At 31.7% G+C, this 25,076-nt stretch overlaps 3 protein-coding genes and 2 long non-coding RNA genes across 5 annotated transcripts; 1 reads left to right on the top strand and 4 right to left on the bottom strand.

The window, feature by feature from the left end:
* Positions 1-2,086: 2,086 nt before the first annotated feature.
* On the top strand, positions 2,087-3,037 carry LOC140183768 (uncharacterized). The gene has a single exon (XM_072232778.1). The coding sequence runs from the start codon at positions 2,087-2,089 to the stop codon at positions 3,035-3,037; it is 951 nt and encodes a 316-aa protein (XP_072088879.1).
* Positions 3,038-4,730: 1,693 nt separating this feature from the next.
* Positions 4,731-6,241, bottom strand: LOC140183992 (uncharacterized). The gene is made up of 2 exons (XR_011880603.1): positions 6,044-6,241; positions 4,731-4,893 (listed from the first exon to the last, which is right to left on the bottom strand). It is a non-coding gene; the product is annotated as an uncharacterized lncRNA (long non-coding RNA).
* A 1,074-nt stretch (positions 6,242-7,315) lies between these two features.
* LOC140174806 (uncharacterized) lies at positions 7,316-8,541 on the bottom strand. Its single transcript, XR_011864597.1, has 2 exons — positions 8,240-8,541; positions 7,316-7,764 (listed from the first exon to the last, which is right to left on the bottom strand). It is a non-coding gene; the product is annotated as an uncharacterized lncRNA (long non-coding RNA).
* A 1,783-nt stretch (positions 8,542-10,324) lies between these two features.
* LOC112757154 (cell wall / vacuolar inhibitor of fructosidase 1-like) lies at positions 10,325-13,288 on the bottom strand. The gene is made up of 2 exons (XM_025805785.1): positions 13,123-13,288; positions 10,325-10,782 (listed from the first exon to the last, which is right to left on the bottom strand). The coding sequence occupies exons 1-2, from the start codon at positions 13,286-13,288 to the stop codon at positions 10,325-10,327; spliced, it is 624 nt and encodes a 207-aa protein (XP_025661570.1).
* Positions 13,289-24,488: 11,200 nt separating this feature from the next.
* On the bottom strand, positions 24,489-25,007 carry LOC112757076 (cell wall / vacuolar inhibitor of fructosidase 1). Its single transcript, XM_025805704.1, has one exon. It carries the CDS (start codon positions 25,005-25,007, stop codon positions 24,489-24,491), a length of 519 nt encoding a protein of 172 aa, XP_025661489.1.
* Positions 25,008-25,076: the final 69 nt, after the last annotated feature.

The raw sequence follows: 25,076 nt of genomic DNA, 5'->3' as shown, positions 1-25,076 counted from the left end.
AAATGATGATTGGACGATTTTTTAGGAGCTAATTTGACCATTAGTCCAAAATATTATTGTAAATTATTGTAACTTACAAGACATGCTTTCAGTTGAGCTTTCAAATTCGATCTATCTCCGACCGAAAATATTCGGTAGATTTTGTCACTAGCAAACGACTTTCACTTTGAGTTGTAAAATTCTTGCCATGAGTATTCCAACATCTTGAAAGCATAGGTTAGGGTTTGGTATTTTGGTACATGCTTGCACTATAACTTTGTCTTTGTCATCATCACTATGATACACTAAAATTCCATTCATGCCACTCCTACTGGTAGTGGATCTGCAGTTCTCGATATTGCTTTATCTGCTGAGTCGGCTTCCAATTCTATAGTTTTAATCACCTTAATTTTCACAAATGAATACAGAATAAACACAAACAAATTTCACATCAAATAAACAGGAAGATCTATATATCCCTGCACATAATCATTTTACCTCTCTCATTCTACAACTCTATCCTAAGAGTTCAAGTCTCTATTCTATATATGTAATAATTGATAAAATAAATATTTTCAAATTTAAAAATTATGTCCACTTATATTAATTTTTAATTTTTAAATCCAGTAAAAGCTAATAGCAATGAAAACACAATTAGATATATAAATATCAATTTAATTGGACAAATTAAATTATTAGGTCTATCAAAAACAGCAAAAATATTACAATTAATCCCCACAACGGCAGCAACGACAATGTCCCAAAGGCCACAAAAAATATGAAAATATCAAATTCGTGTCAGAGACCAAAACTCAAAGTGTCGAAAAAAATGGAAACACTAAAAAATGATTGAAAAATATTAACTAATTGCAAAAACTAAATCGAAGAGAAACTCACCGTGAACATACACGATGTCAATGACGGAATGTTGATCGGAACTCCAAATAGGGAGAATAGCTAAAGAGAATAGGTGCTGTTGAGTGAGAGAGTGGAGCAAGAGAGAGTGTGTGTTTGCTAGAGTAGGGAGCACTAACTACTAGAAATAAGGTTTTTTTAAACGAATTTTGAAACAAAATTGAGATAAATTTTAAATAAATTAGAGACAAAATTTTTGTTTCTAACATAATTTAGTCAATTTTTTTGTTCTAAAAATTCTTGTTACTAATTACATTTTGTCTGAAATTCTGTCTGATATTTTGTTCAGACTATTTTATTACAGATTTTGAATAGACATTTATCTTTCAGATTTTTAACTATTATGATGTATTTTTGATGAATTTCAGACAGATTATTCAATATGAAAACAACGTATTTCAGACAAATTTCAGATGAAAAATATTTTAATTTATACAAATTTCAAACAAAAAAAATACCTCATTTTATTTCAGACAAATTTTTAACAAATTGAGTCAAATATAACATATTTTTTCAAATAAATTTTAGACAAATCAAATGATTTTTTCGATTAAATTTCACTATTTCAGACATATTTAATTTAATATAATTTACGTATTTCCAATAAATTTCATATAAAACAAAAAAATATTTTCACACAAATTTTTTAACAAATTTAATATAATTGTTTAAACAATTTTCATACAAAGTAATTTGCTATTTAATAGATAAATATTTTAAAAATAATAATTTTATTAAAAACTTTGTATACGATATGCTTTCTAAATGAGGGCCATTATAATAGACAATTTTCATCTTACATCATTGTAGTTAAATACATAATAAAGTCATAAAAAAATTAATTGCAATAAATGACTTAATAAAAGACTTATTATTAAAATATTTATATCCATAAATATAAACAAACTAAAATAAGGAAAAAATAATTAATTTAAAACAAAAAAATCTTTAAAAAAAATCACAAATCATGAATAATTAGAATGTACTAATTAACATACCTAAAATTTTCTTAATTTAAATAAGAGAAAATATATACTCTAAACAGATTTTATTGGGGTGCTAAAAATGGACAGAGAAAAATTTATTGGGTGAAATGGGACAAACTCTGTCAACCAAACAGAGTGGGGGACTGGATTTCAGGGACATAGAAGCATTTAACTCAGCCCTCCTGGCAAAGCAAGGTTAGAGACTTATGAGGAGCCCAGAATCACTAGCAGCCAGGACAATCGGTAGCAGGTACTTTAATAGGAGGAATTTTCTGAATGCAGGAGTTAGGTTCTCCCCCAGTTTTACATGGAGAAGCATCTGGCAAGCAAAGGGTGTTGTGGAGATAGGAGGCTGTTGGAGAATTGGAGATGGGAAAACGATCAAGATTTGGAAGGATCCCTGGCTCCCCAAACAGAACGGTTCCAGAATATGGTCTCCCCCAAAAATTTTAGACCCTAACGCTACTGTAGAGACACTGATAAGGGAAGAAGAAAAGGCCTGGAATACAGATCTAATTAACCAGATCTTTGCCCCATTTGAAGCCAGACAAATTCAAGAAATTCCAATCCCAAGATCAGAGCAGACAGATACTTTTATATGGAAAAAGGCAAGAGACGGAATGTTCAGAGTCAAATTAGCCTACCACCAAATTAAAGCTCAAAACAGACACCAATCTAGTAACAACTATGAAGAACAGAGAGAAGACAATACCTGGAAGGAGTTATGGAAGACCAAGGCACACCCAAGGACACTCAACTTTATCTGGAGGCTGCTACATAAGTCCCTGCCAACAAAGAAGAATCTGAGCAGAAAGGGAGCTAGGTGCATACCCACATGCATGCGCTGTTGGGAAGGAGAGGAAACCGAAGAGCATCTGATCAGGCAATGCGACTTCGCGAGAAGATTCTGGTTTGCCTCACCCCTAAATCTGAGAACTGAGCAAGAAGAGGGCTTAACACTAAGAAAATGGTTTCTTGATATTCTAGAAAAACTCCAACTGAAAGAGAAAGGATTTTTCTGTACCTTAATTCACCAATTATGGAAAGCCAGGAACCAACTCGTGTTTGAAGACAAAGAGCTGCCAATTATAGAGGAAATTGAAACTGCAACCAGGGTGTTCGAAGAGTACTGGAAGGCACAAAAGAAAGAAGAATAATTCCGCACTACTCAGGTAGATAATCGACCTCATCAACAAATTTGGGAAGCACCTCCTAATTCGATGGTGAAGATTAATGTGGACGCTGCGAAAGGCAGGGACAATAAAGGAGGGGTAGGTGTGGTTGTTAGAAATTGTTGGGGCCAAATAATGGCAGCGGCAACCTAGTCTATACCTTTTCCTTTGGAAGCCCACGAAGCAGAGGCATATGCAGTTCAATGGGGGATAAATTTTGCTTCAGAGTGTTGTTTCACGGAGATTATTGTTGAAAGTGACAATTTAGAGGTTGTGAAAGCGTTAAAACAAGGAAGAATCTCAGACTCTTATTTTGGATCATTCATTGCTGATGCCTTGGATTTATGCAAGAAATTTAGATTAGTTTTCTTTAGTCATGTGAAAAGAAATGGAAATAAAGTAGCCCATGAGTTAGCCCAATTGGCAATTACCACTCCAAATTATGTATGGATGGAGGAGCCCCAGGTCATGTAACAAATTTGGCCATGTGCGACATATTGGCTCCAATTGAATGAACATTTCCATTTCCAGTCAAAAAAAAAATTATATTTTGTCTGAAATTCTGTCTAATACTTTGTTCAGACTATTTTATTACAGATTTTGAATAGACATTTATCTTTCAGATTTTTAATTATTATGATGTATTTTTGATGAATTTCAGACAGATTATTCAATATGAAGACAACGTATTTCAGACAAATTTCAGATGAAAAATATTTTATTTTATACAAATTTCAAACAAAAAAGATACCTCATTTTATTTCAGACAAATTTCTAACAAATTGAGTCAAATATAAAATATTTTTTCAAATAAATTTTAGACAAATCAAATGATTTTTTCGATTAAATTTCACTATTTCAGACATATTTAATTTAATATAATTTACGTATTTCCAATAAATTTCATATAAAACAAAAAAATATTTTCACACAAATTTTTTAACAAATTTAATATAGTTGTTTAAACAATTTTCATACAAAGTAATTTGCTATTTAATAGATAAATATTTTAAAAATAATAATTTTATTAAAAACTTTGTATACCATATGCTTTCTAAATGAGGGCCATTATAATAGACAATTTTCATCTTACATCATTGTAGTTAAATACATAATAAAGTCACAAAAAAATTAATTGCAATAAATGACTTAATAAAAGACTTATTATTAAAATATTTATATCCATAAATATAAACAAACTAAAATAAAGAAAAAATAATTAATTTAAAACAAAAAAAGCTTTAAAAAGATCACAAATCATGAATAATTAAAATGTACTAATTAACATACCTAAAATTTCCTTAATTTAAATAAGAGAAAATATATACTCTAAACATTAATTACTCATGTCATCCTCAATATCATTAAAGTCTGTTTTAAGCACATTTTTTCTAAGAATAGATAAGATTAAAAAAAATGGATGAAAGATTTAACTTTTATATAAAATATGAAATGTCTTTTTTAATAAAATTTGACATCTAAAATAACATAAAAATTCATAAGATTAATAATATATATTGCATTTAATTTTCAATAACATATACATAATTTGAAATATTTATTTAAAATAATAACACTATAAAATAGTAGTTAGCTGTCAAAATAATCAATTAGAATGTAAAATAAATTGCTATTGTGTTTTAGTATCGATCTATGTACACACGAAGATTTTGAATCATTAATAGCAAATTTCATATAGATAACACTATATGCACACGTTTATTTAATTATATGAGTAAGAATTTATAATACTAGGAAATTGTTCTTTTTTAATATAACATATATGCTAACAATATAACAACTTTGTTGTTGCTTCCTCCAATCATGTCCTCATTAAAAACCTTGCGTCATAGTTAGGGTGGAGTTAAAAGAAATATTAGAGGAGAATTAAAAATATTTATATAATAAAATAATATTAAAATAAATTAAAAAAAAATTAAACTAAAATTTATATATAATTTATATATAAAAAATTAAAATTAGGGGCTGTTGCCCCTTTTACAGTATATAGCTCTGCCCTCATAGCACATACTCCAAATATTATATATATTACACATGTGTCACTAAATAGCATGGCATATCCAAAAAGTCAATTCTATACTAATAAATTAGTCATATAGCTAACAAAGTATTAATAAACCAAGTAAAGTCTAGACCATAAACTTGAAAAGCACCATGATAAAAATAAATAGTCAAGATAAACTTGAAAAGCACCATGATAAAAAATGCCTTTCTTCTTATGGTCCTCATTTCTGATATTAATAGCTCATTGTCTGGTACCATATTTGACTATAACTTGCTATATCCTTTCATACTTCGACATGTACTCATGGAAATTGGGCTTATTTATCTGGTTTATGTTTACTTTTCTACTTTAGCATGTGACGTTTGTCATATAAAATTAGAAAAATATTTTCTTCAAAATGTTCAATGAACTGTTTGATGTAGACAACATCATTGGACTAAATGCTGAGCCTATGAATGCAAATGTTGCTTTGATTCTTTCGCTAAAATAGTTCTACACCAACTTTACCTTGAAATTAAAATCATAATATTTTCTTATAATCCAACCAATAACTCATTGTTTTATGCAGTTTTTTCCATTAGCTGCATTAGTACAAAGGTTGTATGGTGGTGGACAAAAACCCAAAAAAAAAAATCTTTGAGCACTTATTATCATCCACTTAATACAGGAACCAGAGGATCATTATATTGTCTCAATTATGATTTCTATGAACAAAAATAGATAGATATGGCTATAACCTATAATTCTGTAAATTCAAAGAAGCACGCCTTGGTATTAATAGCAGTTTGTACATAACACTTATTTTTTATTTTAGCTAGGTGTTCAGAAATAATTGTAGAATCTCTGTAAATCATTTCATTGATTTTTAGATTAATTTTTTCTGGGGTCTAATAGTGAGATTCTTGCATTCATAATAGCATAAAACAGGCTAATGCAGATATCCTTAATACTAAGTCATAAAGTACCTTTTTACTCATTTCTTCAAAAGAATTCATGATTATGTCATAGTATTCACCAAAGTATGTGGGGTGTTGTCTCCAGAAAAATTGTTGCGTCATTTTAAATTCGGACATACTCTTTATCGATGGCCAAGTCGTCATTAAATTAGTTATCAACGGCAATGAAACACATGGTTTCATTTATTCGATTTTACTGACGACTTAGCCGTGGGTAAATATATAAATGACGCACGAAAATTGAAAATTTCACCCTATAAATTTCTCCATAGCTTTGCAGTTGATGAATAAAAAATTAATTTAAATAATTTCATCCATGTTATCAATGGTTAAACTGTCGCTAAGTCATAATGTTCATTTTATTTTAAAAAAAAGTTTTCACAACATATCGACGGAAGTAATTAACAATTAAATTATTTTTAATAAAAATTAATTTATTAACGTTATGGTTAAGTCGTCGGTAAACTAATTCCCATATTTTCAATAAAGAAAATTTACTGACCGCTAAACCGTTGGTTAGCAGCATTGTAATATTATTTGTGCACGTTCAATAACGTCTATGTGGTGTCAAAATTTACTAACAGTTAAACCACTAGTAAACTAAATACACGAAAAAAATAAAAACCTTCGAATATTATTCTGATGCCTTCGAGGTTTATATATCAACTACATAGCCTTCAGTAACCCTGCCTCTAAAATGGCGGTCGAAACTTTTCTCAATAAACTCTCCGGATTTAGATCATCTAAAGTTTGAATTTCACTTTAGAGAGTAAAGTATAATCTTTTATCTTTGAATAGTTTCTCTTTCATATTTATTCTTAGTCCCACCCAAGGTTCTGAAAACCGAACCGATCATCAAACCGTTCTAATCACTGGTTCACTGGTTTACTAGTCTAACCAGTCCAACCGATAGTTCAACCGAAAAAACTATTATAGTCTAATATAAATTTTAAAATATTTTTGCCATTTAAAACATTACATAAAATATCATCAACCAAATATATATGATCTTATCAAAATCCAAACTCAAGTTAAATAATAAAAAATATCTAAACACATAACATAATGTGAAGAGGCAACACAACTACACAAGAGATTAACACAATGGTCTGTTCAAGCTTGCATAACTTCCTAAAAAGTAGTACCTTTTCATGGATCTAAACACATACACAAACACAAATAATTATTAATTCAATTTAACAACAGTGTCTAATTATTTTCTATAACTTAGTCCATATTTTTCAGTTGTTTTGAAAACAACCCTTTTTGTGTAACCTCCAATTATCACGTAAAAGAATCTTTGTCCATATGATATATAAAAGTTCAAGAGTTCCAAATCAACAATAATAAATACCTTAACATTCCCACATATCCAAATCAAAAAAATAAGACACAAGCCAAAGATTCAGTTGGTAAGAACACAGTCACAAAATGAAGATGTTGAAATTTAAGTTTCTTTAGACTTTTCTGTTGATTTTTTGTGCCAAACACACCATAGCAAAAACAACATAGAACAATCTAAAAAAATATACATAGTCCACATGGAGAAGTCCACCATGCCAGCAACTTTCAATGATCACCACAATTGATTTGAATCATCATTGCAATCAGTATCAGAATCAACAGAGACGCTATACACCTACAAGCATGTAGTCCATGGCTTCTCAACAAGGCTAACTAACCAAGAAGCCGAGGTGCTCTCGAAGCAACCAGGAATCCTTTCGCTCATGCTGGCAAAATTAAAAATTATCACGTCTGAGCAATTGCTGGCAAGATTTTCATCAATAAAAATTCAAAAACATCAACAAATAATCAACAAAAATCCAATCAAAAATCATAACTGAAATCAACAAGGCAACACTACACTAACAGCAGCTCTCAAAGGATACACACAATAAAAAATACCATTATCAACAGCACAACAGACTGAACAGAGCTAGGAATCGAGAACAATCAGCAACAACATAAAAAAACAGCAACAAATAATCACCCTAAACCTAAAATCAATAAATCTATAAAAAAAAAATTCAAACACAGCATACTCAGAAATTAAAAAAAGCAGCAACAGAGTAACAAATCTATTTTAACCAATAATTTCAACAACACAAAATCAATGATTATATTTCCATTCACATTCAAAAATCAATCTCACTAAACAGAGCATGAAAGGAAGAGCTGAAAAACCCTATAAGCAGTGACACTAACCTTTGACGGAGAGCAGGACGACGAAGAGACAACGGTGAGCGGCGAAACGAACCACAGACGACGAACCACACGACGGCGAGTAGCTTGAATCCTCAAACAGAGAAGCCACGGGAGATGGGAACGACGTGCCGAGCTAGAAGAGGATGAGTTCGGTACAGGGGGAAGGAGGAAGGAGTGGAGGCGCCGACAACCACGGACGGCGGCGGCAGAACTGTTGAAGAAGCTAGGGTTTTGAATGTGCTATTCTGAGTGAGTGAGGTGAATCACGAAGGAGGGGGTGTTGGGGGAAGGGGTGGGTGGGTAACGCGTTAGGAGGGTTTCTTTTTTTTTTAAGCAAAACCCAAAACGACGCCGTTTATAAAGAACCGGTCGGTTTTCGGTCCGGTTCAACCGTCTGGTTCTCGGCCGGTTCAGCAATTTTCAAACGGTTTACAATTTGACTGTTTTAGACACCACACCGGACCGTTTTTGTCGCCGATTCCCGGTTGGATCTTTTGAACCGGCTGGTCCGGTCCGATTTTCAGAACATTGGTCCCACCTATGAAATCAATGGTGAAAAATTACACTTTACTCTTTAAAGTGAAATTCAAACTTTAGAGGATCCAAATCCAAACTCTCCCTATGTACAATGTAGTAATGTTTGGGATCAAAATTTTTTTTTACTAATAATTAACCTAAAAAAACTACTGATTCACCTTAATCACTTTTGATTATGTCCAATCCCATGTCATGATGCAATATGCCTTTGTGGTTTATTTAATTATAAACAAATCCAACTTTAGAAAAAATGGACTACATACAACATTAAATAAATAAATTACATATTATTTAAGAATTTTATACCGATATTTGATTAGATATATTTAAATAATTTTTAAAATTATTAATTTAAAAATTAACTATTTTTATTGATATAATGAGATACGATTAATTATTTATATAAAATTAAATTAACGATAAAAGTACATGAACATTAAATTTATTATTAGGATAAGTATTGTTTTGGTCCCTCATGTTGAGGGTCGGAATCGAACTCGTCCCTGATGTATATTTTGATTTAAAATCATTCTTAAAGTCGTATTTGAATTTAAAATTGCTCTTTTAATTATTTTTGGACAAAAATATCCTCACCACTGCCAGCACAATTACCTCCTCTACCACCACCACCACCACCACCACCACCACCAACCAACCAACCAACAAACAACAACAACACTAAACAAAAACAGAAAGCAAGAAAGCAGGAAACAACACCAAACAAAAAACAAAAACAACAAAGCAGAAGTAAGAAAGCAGAGGCGAGGCAGAGGCGGCGAGGCGGCGAGGCAGAGGCGGCGAGGCGGCGAGGCAGAGGCGGCGAGGCGGCGAGGCAGAGACAGCGAGGCAGTGGCGGTGAGGCGGCAAGGCAGAGACGGCGAGGCAGAGGCAGAGGCGGCAATGGTACCACCACGCGATCTCCAACGGCAATCTCCAACGGCGACGGGACCACCACGGCGACGGCGGCTCCAAGTTTCGCCGCCGCCGTCCCCTTCCCCCTCTCCCCTTCCCCCTCCTCCTCCTCCTCCCCCTCTCCCCTTCCCCCTACCCCACCTCCACGCTGCGTCCTTTCCCCTTCCCCCCACCCCCACCGCGCGTCCTTTCCCCCTTCCCCCTTCGCCGCCGCCGTCCCCCTCCCCCCTTTCCCCTTCTCCCGCCCCGAACCCGCATCCCCTTCATTTTCTTCCTCTTCTTCTCTGGCTTCTTCCACTTCCCCTCCTCCCTCTCTTCGCCGCCGGTGCCGTCCCCCCTCCCCCCTTCCCGGCTTTCCCCTTTCCCTCCCCTCCCCCTTCGTATACCCTTTTCACCCCCCCCCCCACCGAATACGTTTTCTTTTATTTTTTTAAATTTTATAATTTTTTTATTATAGGGGTAGTTTAGGAATAAATTAAAAAAATTTATTAGAAATGACGATTTTAAATTCAAATACGACTTTAAGAATGATTTTAAATCAAAATATACATCAGGCACGGATTCGATTCCGACCCTCGACGTGATGGACCAAAACAATACTTATCCCTTCATTATTTAATATTTGAACTATATATTCTATAATTGTTTAGCGATAGCTACCAGGATGAGAGCAATTTCATGAGTAATATTGTTCTCATTGGTGATTGGCGATTTGCCATTAAATCTTCTCTCACAATCACTAACCCCCATTGAAGCCATGTTAGCATAAGATTGAGCCAAACGGGGTATCCCAAGTTTGAAAGCATCAATGGCTTCAGGTATAGCAGTATTGATAAGATAATTATAAGTTCCAAGACAAGCTATTATCGGAATCCGAATGTCTGGTCTCTTTCCAGCCGAAAGCATTGTGGAGAGAATGTCTTTGGGAGCTTGTGCTTTGAGTTGGAAACCTTGTGCCATGATTATTCCAAGACCTGCAACACCCTTAACATCATTGCTTTTATAATTAGCTTTTATGTAACTAACACATTGAGCAGGGTATGGTGTCTTGCTGCATGTTTGTGTTATGAGTTTGTCATCGCATTCACATGGTGCTATTGCAATTGAAGCCACAACAATTGTGCACAATAATGTATTTAAAGAAAAATGCTTCATGTTTAATTACAGAGAATAATAATTTATTATAAGCCACCATGATGAACGGGGTGATATTTATAAGTGAGGAAATTTAATGGTGAGAGAGAGCATTTGATTTGTCTTTGGAAACTTTATTATTCTTTTGGATTGATTCAATTTATATTTAATTTTGTATTTAAATATCACACAATTTCTTATAATATATATCAATTTATTTTGGTAGTATTTTTTAATTTATTTATTTTAATGTTTTAGTAGTATTTTTTTAATTTATTTCTTTTTTTATTAAATTAAATTAATTATATTAATTATGTGTATTGATTTGATTAATTTATTAGTCAATAAAATAATAAATATATGAATAAAATAAGTAACTGAGATATTTTTAACTACTAATTAAATTAAATCATATGTATTGAGCCAAATTTAAATTATGTGAATTAATAATTAAATTAAAATAAAATAATTTTTTATTTATTTAAATTGAATGCAATAAATTATAATTAAAGAGGTTTATGATGATGATTTTATCATTTACTGTAAGAAGTATTGGTGTTATATTTACTTTGTGATGGTAATCAGTGGCTAAGAGAATGAGGGGTTGAATCTTAATCCATTTTTATTGAGTAATATTTTCTGTCCTTTAAGATAGTTTCAGGAGATTTTTTTGATTTTTGTCTCATAACTAGTCAAAAAACATTTTCTTTTTTTCTTGTAACTAGTAAGGAGATATTTTTTAATTTTATCTACTATGCAACAGAAACAGAAATAGAGTAGAAGAGAAAGAGAGAATCACACCAAGAAGTATCATGGTTCAGCTGCTAAGTGCAATACAGCCTACATCTAGTCTCCATCACAATAGTGATGGAATTTCACTATAATCTTCAGATTACATACACCAATTATTCCCTAGGAACTACCCATTCTTATCCGGGATAAGTCCAGAATCTATCCCAAAACTGAACTTAACTTGTCACCTACCAAACTTTTAACTGCAAAAGTGCTAACCCAACTTGCAAAGGAATTCTCACAGAATCATGATACACAACATATAGATGTACAAAGAACCTCTAAGACATCTATGGCTTTTTCTTTAATTTTGTACACTCTGCCTTTTACCACTCACTAACTTTTTCTTTACAAACTTCACTCTATTTGCCTTTTTCACCATGAAACTCAGACAGACAAAACTAAAGAAAAGAAAACAAAATGAAACACATTGAAGGAGAAGAACTCAGAAAGCTTTGGTAGCTATGAGAATTTTATACTTTTCACTTTCTTTCCTTGTCTCAATCTTTAGTCATTCACACTTATTATAGAGGGAGAAGTTTCCAATGTTAAAATCGGTTCACCTAAGTCACCATCTTCTTCTCCAACATAAAAACCGGTTCGGACAGAGAAAAAAAAACAAAAATCAAAATCAAAACAACATGCATGTACCTCTCTCTCATTCCTTCTCATCAAATTTCATCAATCTGAATCTTTCTTCTTAATTAAGTCGTTAGTTAACAATATTGTCAATATTGTTTGTGTGCATTTAATAATAACGTTTATGTGGTGCCAAAACTTACTAACAGCTAAATTATAGATAAATTAAATCCACAAAAAAAAATAATTCCATCAATGATTAATAAAATGGACAACATGCATGGACGACATGGACGTCGGTAACCTCCTCTAAAATGGCCTCAAAACTTCCGTGGTAGGCTCACCCTGTGTATAGTTGTGGTTGGAACTAGGAGATTCTTTGGCTAATAATTAAATAAAGAGATACTCTAGTATACATATTAAAGTAGTACAGAGAAAATATAAATTCTTTTTATAGTTATTTTTTATTATTTTATTGTTATTTAAAATGAGAGTTTTATCTTTATCAATTTCTCTTTTATCTTATTAAAAAAAATCTATAAACTTACATCTTTATCATATAATTTACCATATAAAATAACTACTAATTCACCTCGATCACTTTTGATTTTTTACCAATTCCATGCCGATATGCCTTTCTGTTTTATTTTAATTTATAAGTCAATCCAACTTAAAAAAAAATTCGGACAAATTACACACAACATTAAATAAATAAATTGCATATTATTTAAGAGTTTTATACGGAGATTTAATCAAATTTATATATTTAAATAATTTTAAAATGATAAATCTAGAAAATAACTATTTTTATTGATATAATAATATATGATTGATTATTTATATAAAATACTATTTATGATGATAGTACATAAATATTGAATTCATTATTTAATAATTGAACCATATATTCTATAATTGTTTAGCGATACCTAGTAGGATGAGAGCAATATCATGAGTAATAATGTTATCAGCGTGGATTGGCGATTTGCCATTAAAGCTTTTCTCACAATCACTAACCCCAATTGCAGCAGTGTTAGCATAAGCTTCAGCCAAACGGGGTTTTCCAACTTGGAATGCATTAATGGTTGCAGGCATAGCAGTGTAGATAAGAAAACTGTAAGTGATTTAAATTTTAATATAAATTTTATGTCCATATGTTTCAATATAAATTTTAAATTACGATCAACATTACTAGCAGTAAGTGATTTATACATAATTAAAGATAATAGCGGGCAGAACAATAACAATAAACATATATCTAATAAGAGTCATCGTTGGATAGCTAATAATAATAATAAGTGATAAGATGATAATAAAAATAACCGTGTAATAAATACAATAGCATTAATAACAATCGGTGATACACCTAAATAATAAATAATAAAAAATCAGTTTACATCAATGAAGATTTTTTTATGTATATTCTACAAATGGAATGCCTTAGCAGAAAATATGAATACATATTTTTATTATATTAACAAAAAATATAATGGTAAAAACTTAAAGTTATATCATTTATTTTTTAACAAGAATCGCAGGGTTTTTGTTTTATTAACTAAATATTTTAACTTTTTTTTAATATGTGTAATATGTAGGGGTGGCAATATGCACCTTATTCGCGGGTATTCAATCCAATCCAATCCGATCGAGTAAGGTTGTCAATTCTATTCGCAGCGGATAGGATAGGGTGTAAGTAGGGTTCTCGTGTAGGTCAGATAGGGTGCGGATTGAGCTTCAACCCTACCTGACCAACCCGCACCCTATATATGTATATACTATATATTTATATAAAAATATATTTCAAGTGGATGTTGAATCAAAGACTTCTCGTTAAATACAAAAGATTATTAGCCAGTAAAAGAAGATCATTAATTAATAATTTAATACGTTCTTTTTTTTACATAAAAGTTCGATTTATTTTAAATTATCATCAAGTTATATAATAATGTTGCATCTTTTTTATACCCCATGGGTATGGTCAGGTATTTACGGGTTAAGAACGGATAAGGTTAGGGTTGAAATATTCTCAATCAGCGATTAGGATAGGATTGAGTTTATAGAAAAATGTCAACCTACGGATATGGTTAGGGTTGGATCCAAACCATACTTTATTCATTGTCACCCCTAATAATATGTTTAACTTACCTTGTTATTTATTTATTTATTTATTTTAACTTTTTTAAGTATTATGCCTTTTAACATACTTCGGGTTAGGTCAATTTTGTTAGCAGGTTAAAATTAGTACTCGGTAAATAGTTACAAGATTGTAGACCTAGCATATTTAAGATGAAAATTGTTTTACTTAATAAGAATAAGGGTATAAAATTACAGACCAAATTTACAGATAGAATCTTTTGGCATTCTTTGTATTCACATAGTATGTGTTTTGCTATATCTAAGTATCATCTTTATCACTGCTAAGCTAATAGTGGAAAGATGGAGCTATTGATAGTAAGACATAGAACACATGTATGAGTGAAAATTAGGGTAACCTAAATATACATTGCGTAAAATGTAAGACCTCAAATTTTTTTTTAAAAATTAAATAATAAGTTATTTATAATTTATTATATTTGTTGATAATTTTATTTAAAAAAAATTATTTATTTATTTCTAATTTTAAATTAAAGTACTTAATTAAAAATAATTTGTAAATTAAAAAATATATAATATTTTTAATATTAATTATATTGGATTAAATTTGATTTTAAATTAGTAATGTACAGAAACTATAATTTTACCTAACCTAACTCTAATACTCTTTCACCCTTCCTTTTCACTCATCAGCTGCTAAAGCTCTCACCCTCACCAACAAATATACATACACACAGAATAAGATAAAAAGAAAAGAGAAGAGAGGGAGAAATGAAAGAAAAAGAGGATGGAAGAAATCTCTTTATATATTTATGGAGAAAATCTCTTTTATGTGCTGATAACTGCGATCTTCAAAAGGAATCTCTTTATATTTTTATAAAACAACATCTGAATCGAAGAACGACCCATAATTTATTATAAGCCACCAAGATGAAAGGGGTGATATTTTATATGTCAGGCAATTTAATTATGAGAGAGAGCATTTTGTTTGTCTTTGAAAACTTATTATTCTTTTGGATTGATTCAATTTTGTACATTTCATTTAAGTCAATAGTGAACCGGGGAAGATATTTTACCATGCACGTTTGGATAATTATGTTTTGAAGTTTAATTTTAATCACAAATGGAAACTATTGGTCATGAAAACATAATTAATTTTTTGAAGTTTAATTTTAATCACAAATGGAAACTATTGGTCATGAAAACATAATTAATTTTAGAGTAACGTTACATAGTCAGCAAATATTATTATTTTTTGTCAATAATAATTTACACTTATATTTATAGATATTTTGTAAACAAGAAGCATATAATTTATATTTATATTTATTAGAGTTTTGTACACATGAATTAATACAATTTGCATCCACATTTTTCATAGTTTACACACATGAATTAGTAACATTTATTTGTTAAAGATAATTTAGTATTTTATTTGTCAAATAATGGTCAAAAACACTAAAAATTGAGAGTAAATCACATAAACAATACAAATGCCACTCAATATTACACAAAAATCCTAAAACCCAAAACGTTATATGCATGTCCCATTTTCAAAATTATATAAATTGAAGCTAATAAGCTCGATTTAGCCATATACAATGTAAATCGAATTAAACAAGTTCGATTTAAAACAACAGCAAGTAAATCAAATGATATAGATTTGATTTACCGAGACCATCACTAAATCAATTTTACTAGAGTCAACTTATAAGGAGAGGGCTTGATACATAAAACGATACAAATTAATTCGATTTGCTCTTTGAAATAACCAAAGTAAATCAAGTCTAGTTAATTCGAATCAAGGTTAAGTACTTTTTTCCGTCTCTAATTTCTTGGGTCAAAATCAAAATCATTTTCGACCTTTTTTTCTTATTAATGTTATCCTCAAAGTTACTGAACGTTTTAAAATCATCATTTTGAACATAATAATTTTTTAAAAGATACAAATACTCTTTTCCTATTATCACTACCATCACATCACCCACCTATTACCCTTACCATTTCCCACCTAAAACATAAAAACCAAAACAAAGAAAAGGAACAAAAGAGGGAGAAGAAAGAAAAGAAAAGAAAGAAGAAGGAGGTGACGGCAGAAAAGAGTGCGGTTGCCGCTGTCACATTGTGAATGTAGAGAGACAAAACGAGGATATGAGAGAGAGAGAGCAAGAGAAGAGAGGAATAGGGAGGGAGAAGAATGGAAAGGAAAGGAAGAAGAGGGAGGTGATGGCGGGAAAGAGTGTGGTCGCCCCGTCGCATCGTGAAAGAAAGATGACAGCAGGAAAGAGTACGGCTGACGCCATTGTGTCGTGACTGAGGTGGGAGCTGTTTTGTCGGCGTCGAGCTACATCTCCGTCGTCGAGCTTCTGGTGGTGATGGAAGTTGCTCTTCCCCCTCTCTCGATCTGTTCCTATTCTCAGCCACAGCTGAGATATCGCTAGCAACAATAGCTTCCCGTGCCGTCGCTGTCACCATCTACCTACATCTCGTCTAAAGCACATCCGAGTGACCTAGATGGACTAGCATGTAGGGGGAGCTACTGCAACTGCAGAGGGGGAATCCCACCCACTGCAAATGTTCATCCAAAGGTCCTGACAAAGGCTCGTTCAAGTCCACATCAAGGTGCCCTGGGGATCTGGCAAGCTGATATCTACGACGCTCTGCCTCATCCTCTTGTATAACCACGCTAATCTCGTCCAAGAAGCGTGATCCTTCGAACTCCCCATCAAGGCTTTCATTGCCAAGCAAGTCCGAAAATAGCTCACCTGGGCTAATGTATGTCTGGCTCTCATGCACCGCCATGTCACTAGTAGGAATCCCAACAAAGTAATCGCTAATAACCCCCTCAACTAAACAACCACCATCACCACTACCCTGACTGTCAAACTCCACCTCTCCCTCCATCTCCACCGTCAACTCCACAAACCACCAACTCCACCGTCAACTGCACTACCTCCACTTGCACCTCCACCTCCATCGTCATCAACACCACTATCATCTCCACTATCATATCCATCATTGCCAACCTCATCTCTGGCTCTCCCTCCACATCTAGCTCTACCTTGACGACCACCCCTCCCTCCTTGTCGACCTCGAGCCTTAGCTCACCTACGGCCTCGACCCCTCCCTTCTATGGCATCAATCGCAACCTTGAGCCACCTCAACTCATACTCACTCGCTCAGGTCCAAACACGACATCTTCGTTCCACATGACGCCTATCTGGAACATCTGGCACCTATTTCATCTCAGGAACCTGTCCTGGACTTCTCTACATCGCCTCAACCGGGATAGCAACTGCTCTCGGGTCACCGAGGAAGAATTCAGGCAATAAGAATCTCCTCCCATGCTCATGCCACCACTCCAAGTATATTTGTAACAGTCATGGGTTTGATATGACATCAAATCGTAACACATGGTCGGCCCGGTTGGCCCAATGGATATGCCAGTTCTTTAATGTGTTCAGAAACCACCGGTCTCTGCCTCTGCCATCTTTCGACATCAGAAAATCAATGTCGAGTGCGGGTCGTGGTTGATGTTGTACTCCACTAAATTGTGGCAGTACTCTATCGACCTAATATCACTCTATCACAGCAAAGTAGATCAAAGTCGTTACAGCCCTCCATAGTGCCATATGTCGGGTCTCAAGTATCTCGAGATGAACCACCTGAACGACCTTCGGTGCGCTATACTATAACACCCTAACTTTTAGCACCTCATGATCGTACAAAAAGTTCAGGCGTTACTTATCTCTAAACCTTTTTATTCTATGCATTTAATATTGAGTCTTCGCGAATATGAACCAAAACTTTCATCAAGAAAACGAAGAGTCGGTACTTTAAATCATTTAATCACAAAATTATATATATCCACGTAGCATTATATACATAGACTTACTCAAAAATTCTCAAATACAATTCCTATCCCTCTAAAAACTAAAATAATAAATGGCGAGAGGAAAATAAAATCTAACAACTCAACTTGTAAATAGAATCTTCTATGCTGTTGTAGTTCTGCACTAAGCCTTCGCACCTGTAGCTGAAAGGAGTGGAGATAGGGGATAAGAACTGGAGAGTTCTTAGTAGGGTCGGGGTTAGAAGTTTAGTTTGTTTTATATATACTTAGTCAGCAACAACAGTCAACAAAGTACGAGCCATTTCAACAATTATAGAACACAAAACCCAATCACAAGCACACACAATCTTAGAAAACACACTCACAACCAAATATACGCAAATCAGTATGATGCATGTCGATCCCTAGTGCAGGTAATGAGCTCATTTGTCGGTTTCGACCTGCTCCCGACGTAACTCAGCAACCTTGAGTTTGGTTTCCAGTGTCATAACCTCTGTAAGCAACCTTTGTCTTACAGGTGCGACTCTCTTGAGCCGATGTATGCAAACATAACCTCTGTAAGCAACCTCGGTCTTACAAGTGAGGCTCTCTCTGGCTAATGTATGTATTGATAACCTTTGTAAGAAACCTTTGTCTTACAGGTGCGACCATCCTTTGGATTGGCCAATGTATCTCTGGAAGCAAATCTCGGTAGAATCACCACCATATCTCTGCTCATTTTCAGCAGGTACACAATCAACTCAACTCATTCTCAATGCCAAACAATACTTCAACTTATCTCTTTTTCGTTTCGTTCTTCTTTCGTTTCTTTTATTCCTGCTCCCTGCTCTCCTATGCCAGATGTTCTTTAGATTCTTTTAATCTTTGCTCTCTGCTCTCCTATGGCAGAGGTTTCTTTAATATTTTTTTTCCTCTTCTTTTCTCTCTTCTTATTTTATTTAATCTTTTAATTCTTTATCATAACTCAACTTCACATTCTTCCCTCGTCTTTCCCTAGATGTCTTATGGAAAAGAATTATAAAGTACTTTAATTAAATCTGCGTCCTCTAAAATTTTTAAGATCATTCTGTTTGCTCTTCTCTGACTTATAATAATGTTAATAATATCTTTACTAGATTATATTCTTAATAAAATAATAATAACAATAATATAAATAAGATATTTTAAATATTAAATAAATAATATATATATCTTTTTTTAGAACTTAGTTTATAAAATCTTATTTTTAAACTTTTATTAATTACTTTAAAATCACGAACTCTTTAATATTTTATTTTTAACCTTAATATTTTATAAAACTATATTTGAACCTTCACTTATTTTCATATTTATAAAAATAACACTGATCTTTTACAAAATACCTATTTTTACTCCTTCAAAAATACAATTTAATTACTAATCTTTCTCTTATATCAAAATCGAAACTCTTAGTCCTTTCCTTTCAAAATATTACTTATATTTTAATTCGTTCTCGAATTTTTCGATTACCGATTTTTCGTAACTTTTAATTTAATCCCTCACCTATCCAATCTCACCAAATTTATACTTTATTTTCAAAGATATTCCAATCCAAAAATTACCAAAACATTTCGTACATAGCCAACCCAAAATCTCAAGCAAACAACAATAATTCAACAATAATTTAACATAAACTTAGTCAACCTCAAATAATAATCAATCAAATCAACATTCACTTATCAAATTTACATTAAATTATTATAAAGTTACCAAAATCTTACCTCCGTACAGAAATCACAATGACAAATTCTGAAGAAGCTTTTTGACCGAACCGTTAAAGAAAAAAATGTCAGGAATTTTCTGTGTTTTCTAAAACTCTAATTGGCTGAAATTTAAAGAAAGAGGAGCTATGTCACCGTCAACTTCTATCGAACAAAAGTAATATCAACGTGTAGAAAAAGAAAATACAAACACTTTTATCGAATTAAATTTTTTATTAGAGTTACGAATTTAAAAAATCGAACTCGGAAGCTTTGAATTCATGGAGGTTTCTTGTTTCTCTCCCTTGATTTCTCTTTCCCTTATTTTTCTTAAACTTAGTTCGGTGGTGAAATGAAAGTTATGAAGGTGATTGATGATGATTAATATTCAAGTGTCATTAGTTAATAAATAAAAAAAGTATACGTGACATGATCATATATATATATATATATATAGCCACGTTTATTTCTTTTGTTTGGTCACTTAATGAAATTAATTATATATATCAAGCCATTAGCTTTCTTTCTTTACTTCTTAAGACATTCGGCCACTTCCTCTTTTTTTTTTCTTTTAAACAATAATAATAATAATAATAATAACAATAATAATAATATAATTTTTTTATTTTTATTTTTAAAATATTTTATTATAATAAAATTATAATAAATTTTAAATTTAAAATATCATAAAATTTAATTTAATTATTTTTAAAAAAATAACTTTTTTAAATAAAATAATAATTATAAATAACGTATTATTTAATTTTCAAAAATTTAAGTTGTTATATATACGACATTCACATAAACTGTTAAAGAAAAATGATTAGAGTAGGTCAATAATAACCAGTAAAAAAGATTAAAAAAACTTAACAATAAAAATTTCAAAGCTAAAATACTCACATTCTCCACTTAGAATAAATCCATCAAAAGTTTTTATTGCGCGACCCTGAGCCCTTTCTCACTTAATGTTGGCTGATAACTTAACCACTAGAAACCCAAAACGTTTTTACCAACAATGGCCATTAATCGAAAAAATATTAAAAAATGTAACAACCATAAACATCAAGTATCTCGTCACCAATAGCCAATGAAAGGCGTCAAACTTATCGAGCTTGAAACTCGAGAACTACCTGAAGATTCATAACTGAAGGAGCTGCAATGGATCAGCCAACTTAATCACGTTCCTGTTAGCCACACAGCACAAGCACTGGTATAACCATAAGAGACAAGCGGATCCTCAACTATATCTGCCATATCTTCTAATCTCACTACATACGGTAGCCACCGAATGAACATACGTGTACCGGATTTGTCACCAAAGAGCTGAGTTGATAGAAACATCATAATGTATGCTCTCGCGTACCTCTTAATTGTCTTCTCGTTTGCGTCTTGAAGAAGGACACTAAATGTCTCCTGCATCCAAGTGCATTTCACAGTAAAATTGTCGATGCAGTCCACCAGAGGTATCACACCTAATAGCTACTCGAACCAGACTCATGCAGGTTGATCGTCCTCAATATACCTCTCGAAGTCCGTCAGACATCCACTAACGTACTGTCCATCAATCAGGAGGCACGACTAGTAAGCAACATCATGTAGCGTAATCGTACTCTTACCGAATGGCATATGGAAGGTATGCATTTTCGGACACCATCGTTCGACAAATGTACTGACTAGTGTCTCATCCAACCTAAACCAGTGGTCATTGAGACTCGCAAGATGGGCTAAACCGGCCATTTACAAATATGGTACGATCCTATCGTCTAGGGCTATAGCGTGCTGCCTCCTCATGCTAGTGGTACATCGGTGAAATTGCAAAACGATAAAAAAAATCTCTAAGAACTATAACCATTAATAAACATAATTCACCAAATGACCATTGAGTAATGCATGCCTTTTGGACAAAATACGCTAAACCCAAGTAAAAAATTTTACAATACCCATATCTCTAACAAATTCAAAAAAAATCATATAGCTAAATCTAAAATCACCTAAAATGGAGAATTCTAATAAAAATTAACTTTAATGTAAAAGATATTATAAACCTGCAATTAAATTCTAAAAGAATATAGTTAATCTAATATTTAAGAATTAAATTAAATTAAATTCTTACTAAACTTTTAGTATCTAGTTAATCTAACATTTAAAACCTACATTAAATTAAATTAAACTCTAACAAAACTTCTAACCCAGTTAAACTTTTAACATTTAAAAGTTACAAATTCTAACAGAACTTCAAATCACTACTCTAACTAACAATTGTTTATCACTCCTCTAACTTGCATTTGTAGTTTTAAAATTCTAACAAACTACAACCCTACTCTAATTATCATTTGTAGTTTAAAAATTCTAATAACACTTATAATCAAATTTTAAGCGACTTAATATCACTAACAATTATGGTCTATCTTAAAGAAAATAAATTTTATTCACTAACCTCTTCATGGATGCTACTAGCAATATGGGCAATACTAATAAATACAATCCGAGCCATCTTTCATTTTCGTAATTTGAATCTTGTGGTTTTGTTGCCTAACTTCTCTCTGAATGGTACATTTTGGGAGTAGAGAGAAAGTGAAATGTAATTTGAAACAAGTAAATTCGAATTATATATATATATATATATATATATATATATATATATATATATATATATATATATATATATCGAACATAATGCATTCAATTTACCAATAGCGCATGTTTTTTATAAATCAAAGTCAATCAATTCAATTTACTAGGGACCTACATCGAAGTCAGCTATATCAATTTACTATGGGCAGCTCATTTCAAATTTCAAACCATACTAAATTGAAGCTTGTTATTTCGATTTACATATATACATACTAATAATTCGAATCTTATTAATTCGATTTGCCACTAGTATAACTAAATCGAATGTAATAAATTCGATTTATATATAAATATCAATCAAGACATACATGTAACATTCCTTCTTTTAGAAAAATCATGTAAATTTGAATGTCATTTCATTTGTTTATATGTTTTGCCCAAAAATTGACGGCCCCAAAAATTTTTCTTAATTATATTCTTTTACATATATAAATAATTCGACCATGTTAGGTATATACTAAAGTCAACCATTAAAATTAATCACAGTATATATATATATATATATATATATATATATATTGAAAATAAATTAAATAACACATATATTTATATATAAATATACTGTAAATTGATTTTAGTGGCTGATTTTGGTATATATAAATAGTATTTTTTTATAAATCATTTTACACAAAAACTAGACATAACCAAATCTAAACAAATCATTGTGCGCGTACTTTTTCTTTTTCATACTCACTTCTTTTTCTTTTTACATGCATTCATGCTGTTTTTTCTTTTTTCTCCTCCTTCTCATGCTCTTTTTTTCTCATTTGATTTCTTTTCTTCTTTTTTTTTTTACCTCTTCCTTCGTTATTAAATCTGGACACGCCCCTTATCAATGGACAAGCCGTCATTAAAATTTGTTATCGACGGTAATGAAACACATCCTTTCATTTATTCAATTTTACCAATGGCTTAGCCATGGATAAATATAAAGGACGCACAAAAATTGAAAATTTAATTTCACCCGTAAATTAACCCACGACTTTGTTGTCGATAAATAAAAAATTAATTTAAATAATTGAATTCATGTTACCAATGGCTAAACCGTTATCAAGTCACAATGTTTATTTTATTTTAAAAAAGAGTTATGTTAAGTAACCAATAATTTTTTTTATGAATATAAATAATTATCAATCATATCAAAACATATTATACCTCCAAATTATCCACCTAAAAATTTTAATATTAGAATAATCATTTGCACACCTAGTAAAATGAATATCTGATATATCTATTGTTCATATTGTTTAATATTTTTATTTGTCTACCTATATTTTTCCTTCAAAAAAATTATTTTCACAGCGTACCGATGGAAGTAATTAATAATTAAATTATTTTTAAATGAAAGTTAATTTATTAACGTTATGGTTAAGTCATCCGTAAACTAATTTCCAAATTTTCAATAAAAAAAATTTACCAACAGCTAAACCGTTGATTAACAACATTGTTAATATTAGTTGTGTGCGTCCAATAACGCTTATGTGATGTCAAAATTTACTGACAACTAAAAAAAATAAAAACTTTCGAATATTACTGATACTTTTAAAATTTATCGACGATATAGTCTTCAGTAACCCCGCCTCTAAAATCGCAGTCAAAACTTTAATCGGTAAGCTCTCTCTGTGTAATAGTGTTTGGGATCAAAAAATTCTTTGGCTAATAATTAAACCTAAAAAAAAAACTAATTCACCTCAATCACTTTTGATTTTTAACCAATCCCATGTCAATATGCCTTTGTGGTTAATTTTTTTTTTTTTGGTGTCTCCTTTGTGGTTAATTTAATTATAAACAAATAAATCCAACTTTAAAGAAAACTAGACAAACTACTATACATACAACATTAAATAAATAAATTGCATTATATTTGAGAATTTTATACGGATATTCAATTAGATATTTAAATAATTATTAAAATGATAAACTTAAAAATTAACTATTTTTATTGATGAAAGTGCATGAATATTAAATTCATTGTTTAATAATTGAACTATGTATTCTATAATTGTTTAGCAATAGCTAGTAGGATGAGAGCAATTTCATGAGTAATATTGTTCTCATTGGTGATTGGCGAGTTGCCATTGAATCTTTTCTCACAATTACTGACCCCAATTGCAGCAGTGTTAGCATAAGCTTCAGCCAAACCGGGTTTCCCAAGTTTGAAAGCATCAATGGCTTCAGGCATAGTAGTATCGATAAGATAATTGTAATTTCCAAGACAAGCTATCATCTCAAATCGAATGTCTGGTCTCTTTCCCGCCGAAATCATTTTGAGGAGAATGTGTTGGGGAGCTTCTGCTTTGAGTTGGAAATCTTGTGCCATGATTATTCCAAGACCTGCAACACTCTTAACATCATTGCTTTTATAATTAGCTTTTATGTAACTAACACATTGCGCAGGGTATGGTGTCTTGTTGCATGTTTGTGTTATGAGTTTGTCATCGCTTTCACATGGTGCTATTGCAATTGAAGCCACAACAATTGTGCACAATAATGTATTTAGAGAAAAATGCTTCATGTTTAATTACAGAATAATAATTTAGTATAAGCCACCATTATCAAAGGGCTGATATTTATAAGTGAGAAA

Source organism: Arachis hypogaea, chromosome 1, assembly GCF_003086295.3.
Source record: "Arachis hypogaea cultivar Tifrunner chromosome 1, arahy.Tifrunner.gnm2.J5K5, whole genome shotgun sequence".
Taxonomy (NCBI): Eukaryota; Viridiplantae; Streptophyta; class Magnoliopsida; order Fabales; family Fabaceae; genus Arachis; species Arachis hypogaea.
Note: the sequence above shows the minus strand (reverse complement) of the source record. Positions and strands in the feature narration are given on the sequence as shown.

What these genes read in the sequence shown, in the direction of transcription:
- LOC140183768 (XM_072232778.1), top strand. Translation starts at nt 2,087, where the DNA reads ATGAGGAGCCCAGAATCACTAGCAGCCAGGACAATCGGTAGCAGGTAC.
- LOC112757154 (XM_025805785.1), bottom strand. Translation starts at nt 13,288, where the DNA reads ATGCCTGCAACCATTAATGCATTCCAAGTTGGAAAACCCCGTTTGGCT. An exon ending in TATTGCTCTCATCCTACTAG is followed by an intron (nt 10,783 to 13,122) that starts GTATCGCTAAAC and finishes CAATTGCAATAG; the next exon opens with CACCATGTGAATGCGATGAC.
- LOC112757076 (XM_025805704.1), bottom strand. Translation starts at nt 25,007, where the DNA reads ATGAAGCATTTTTCTCTAAATACATTATTGTGCACAATTGTTGTGGCT.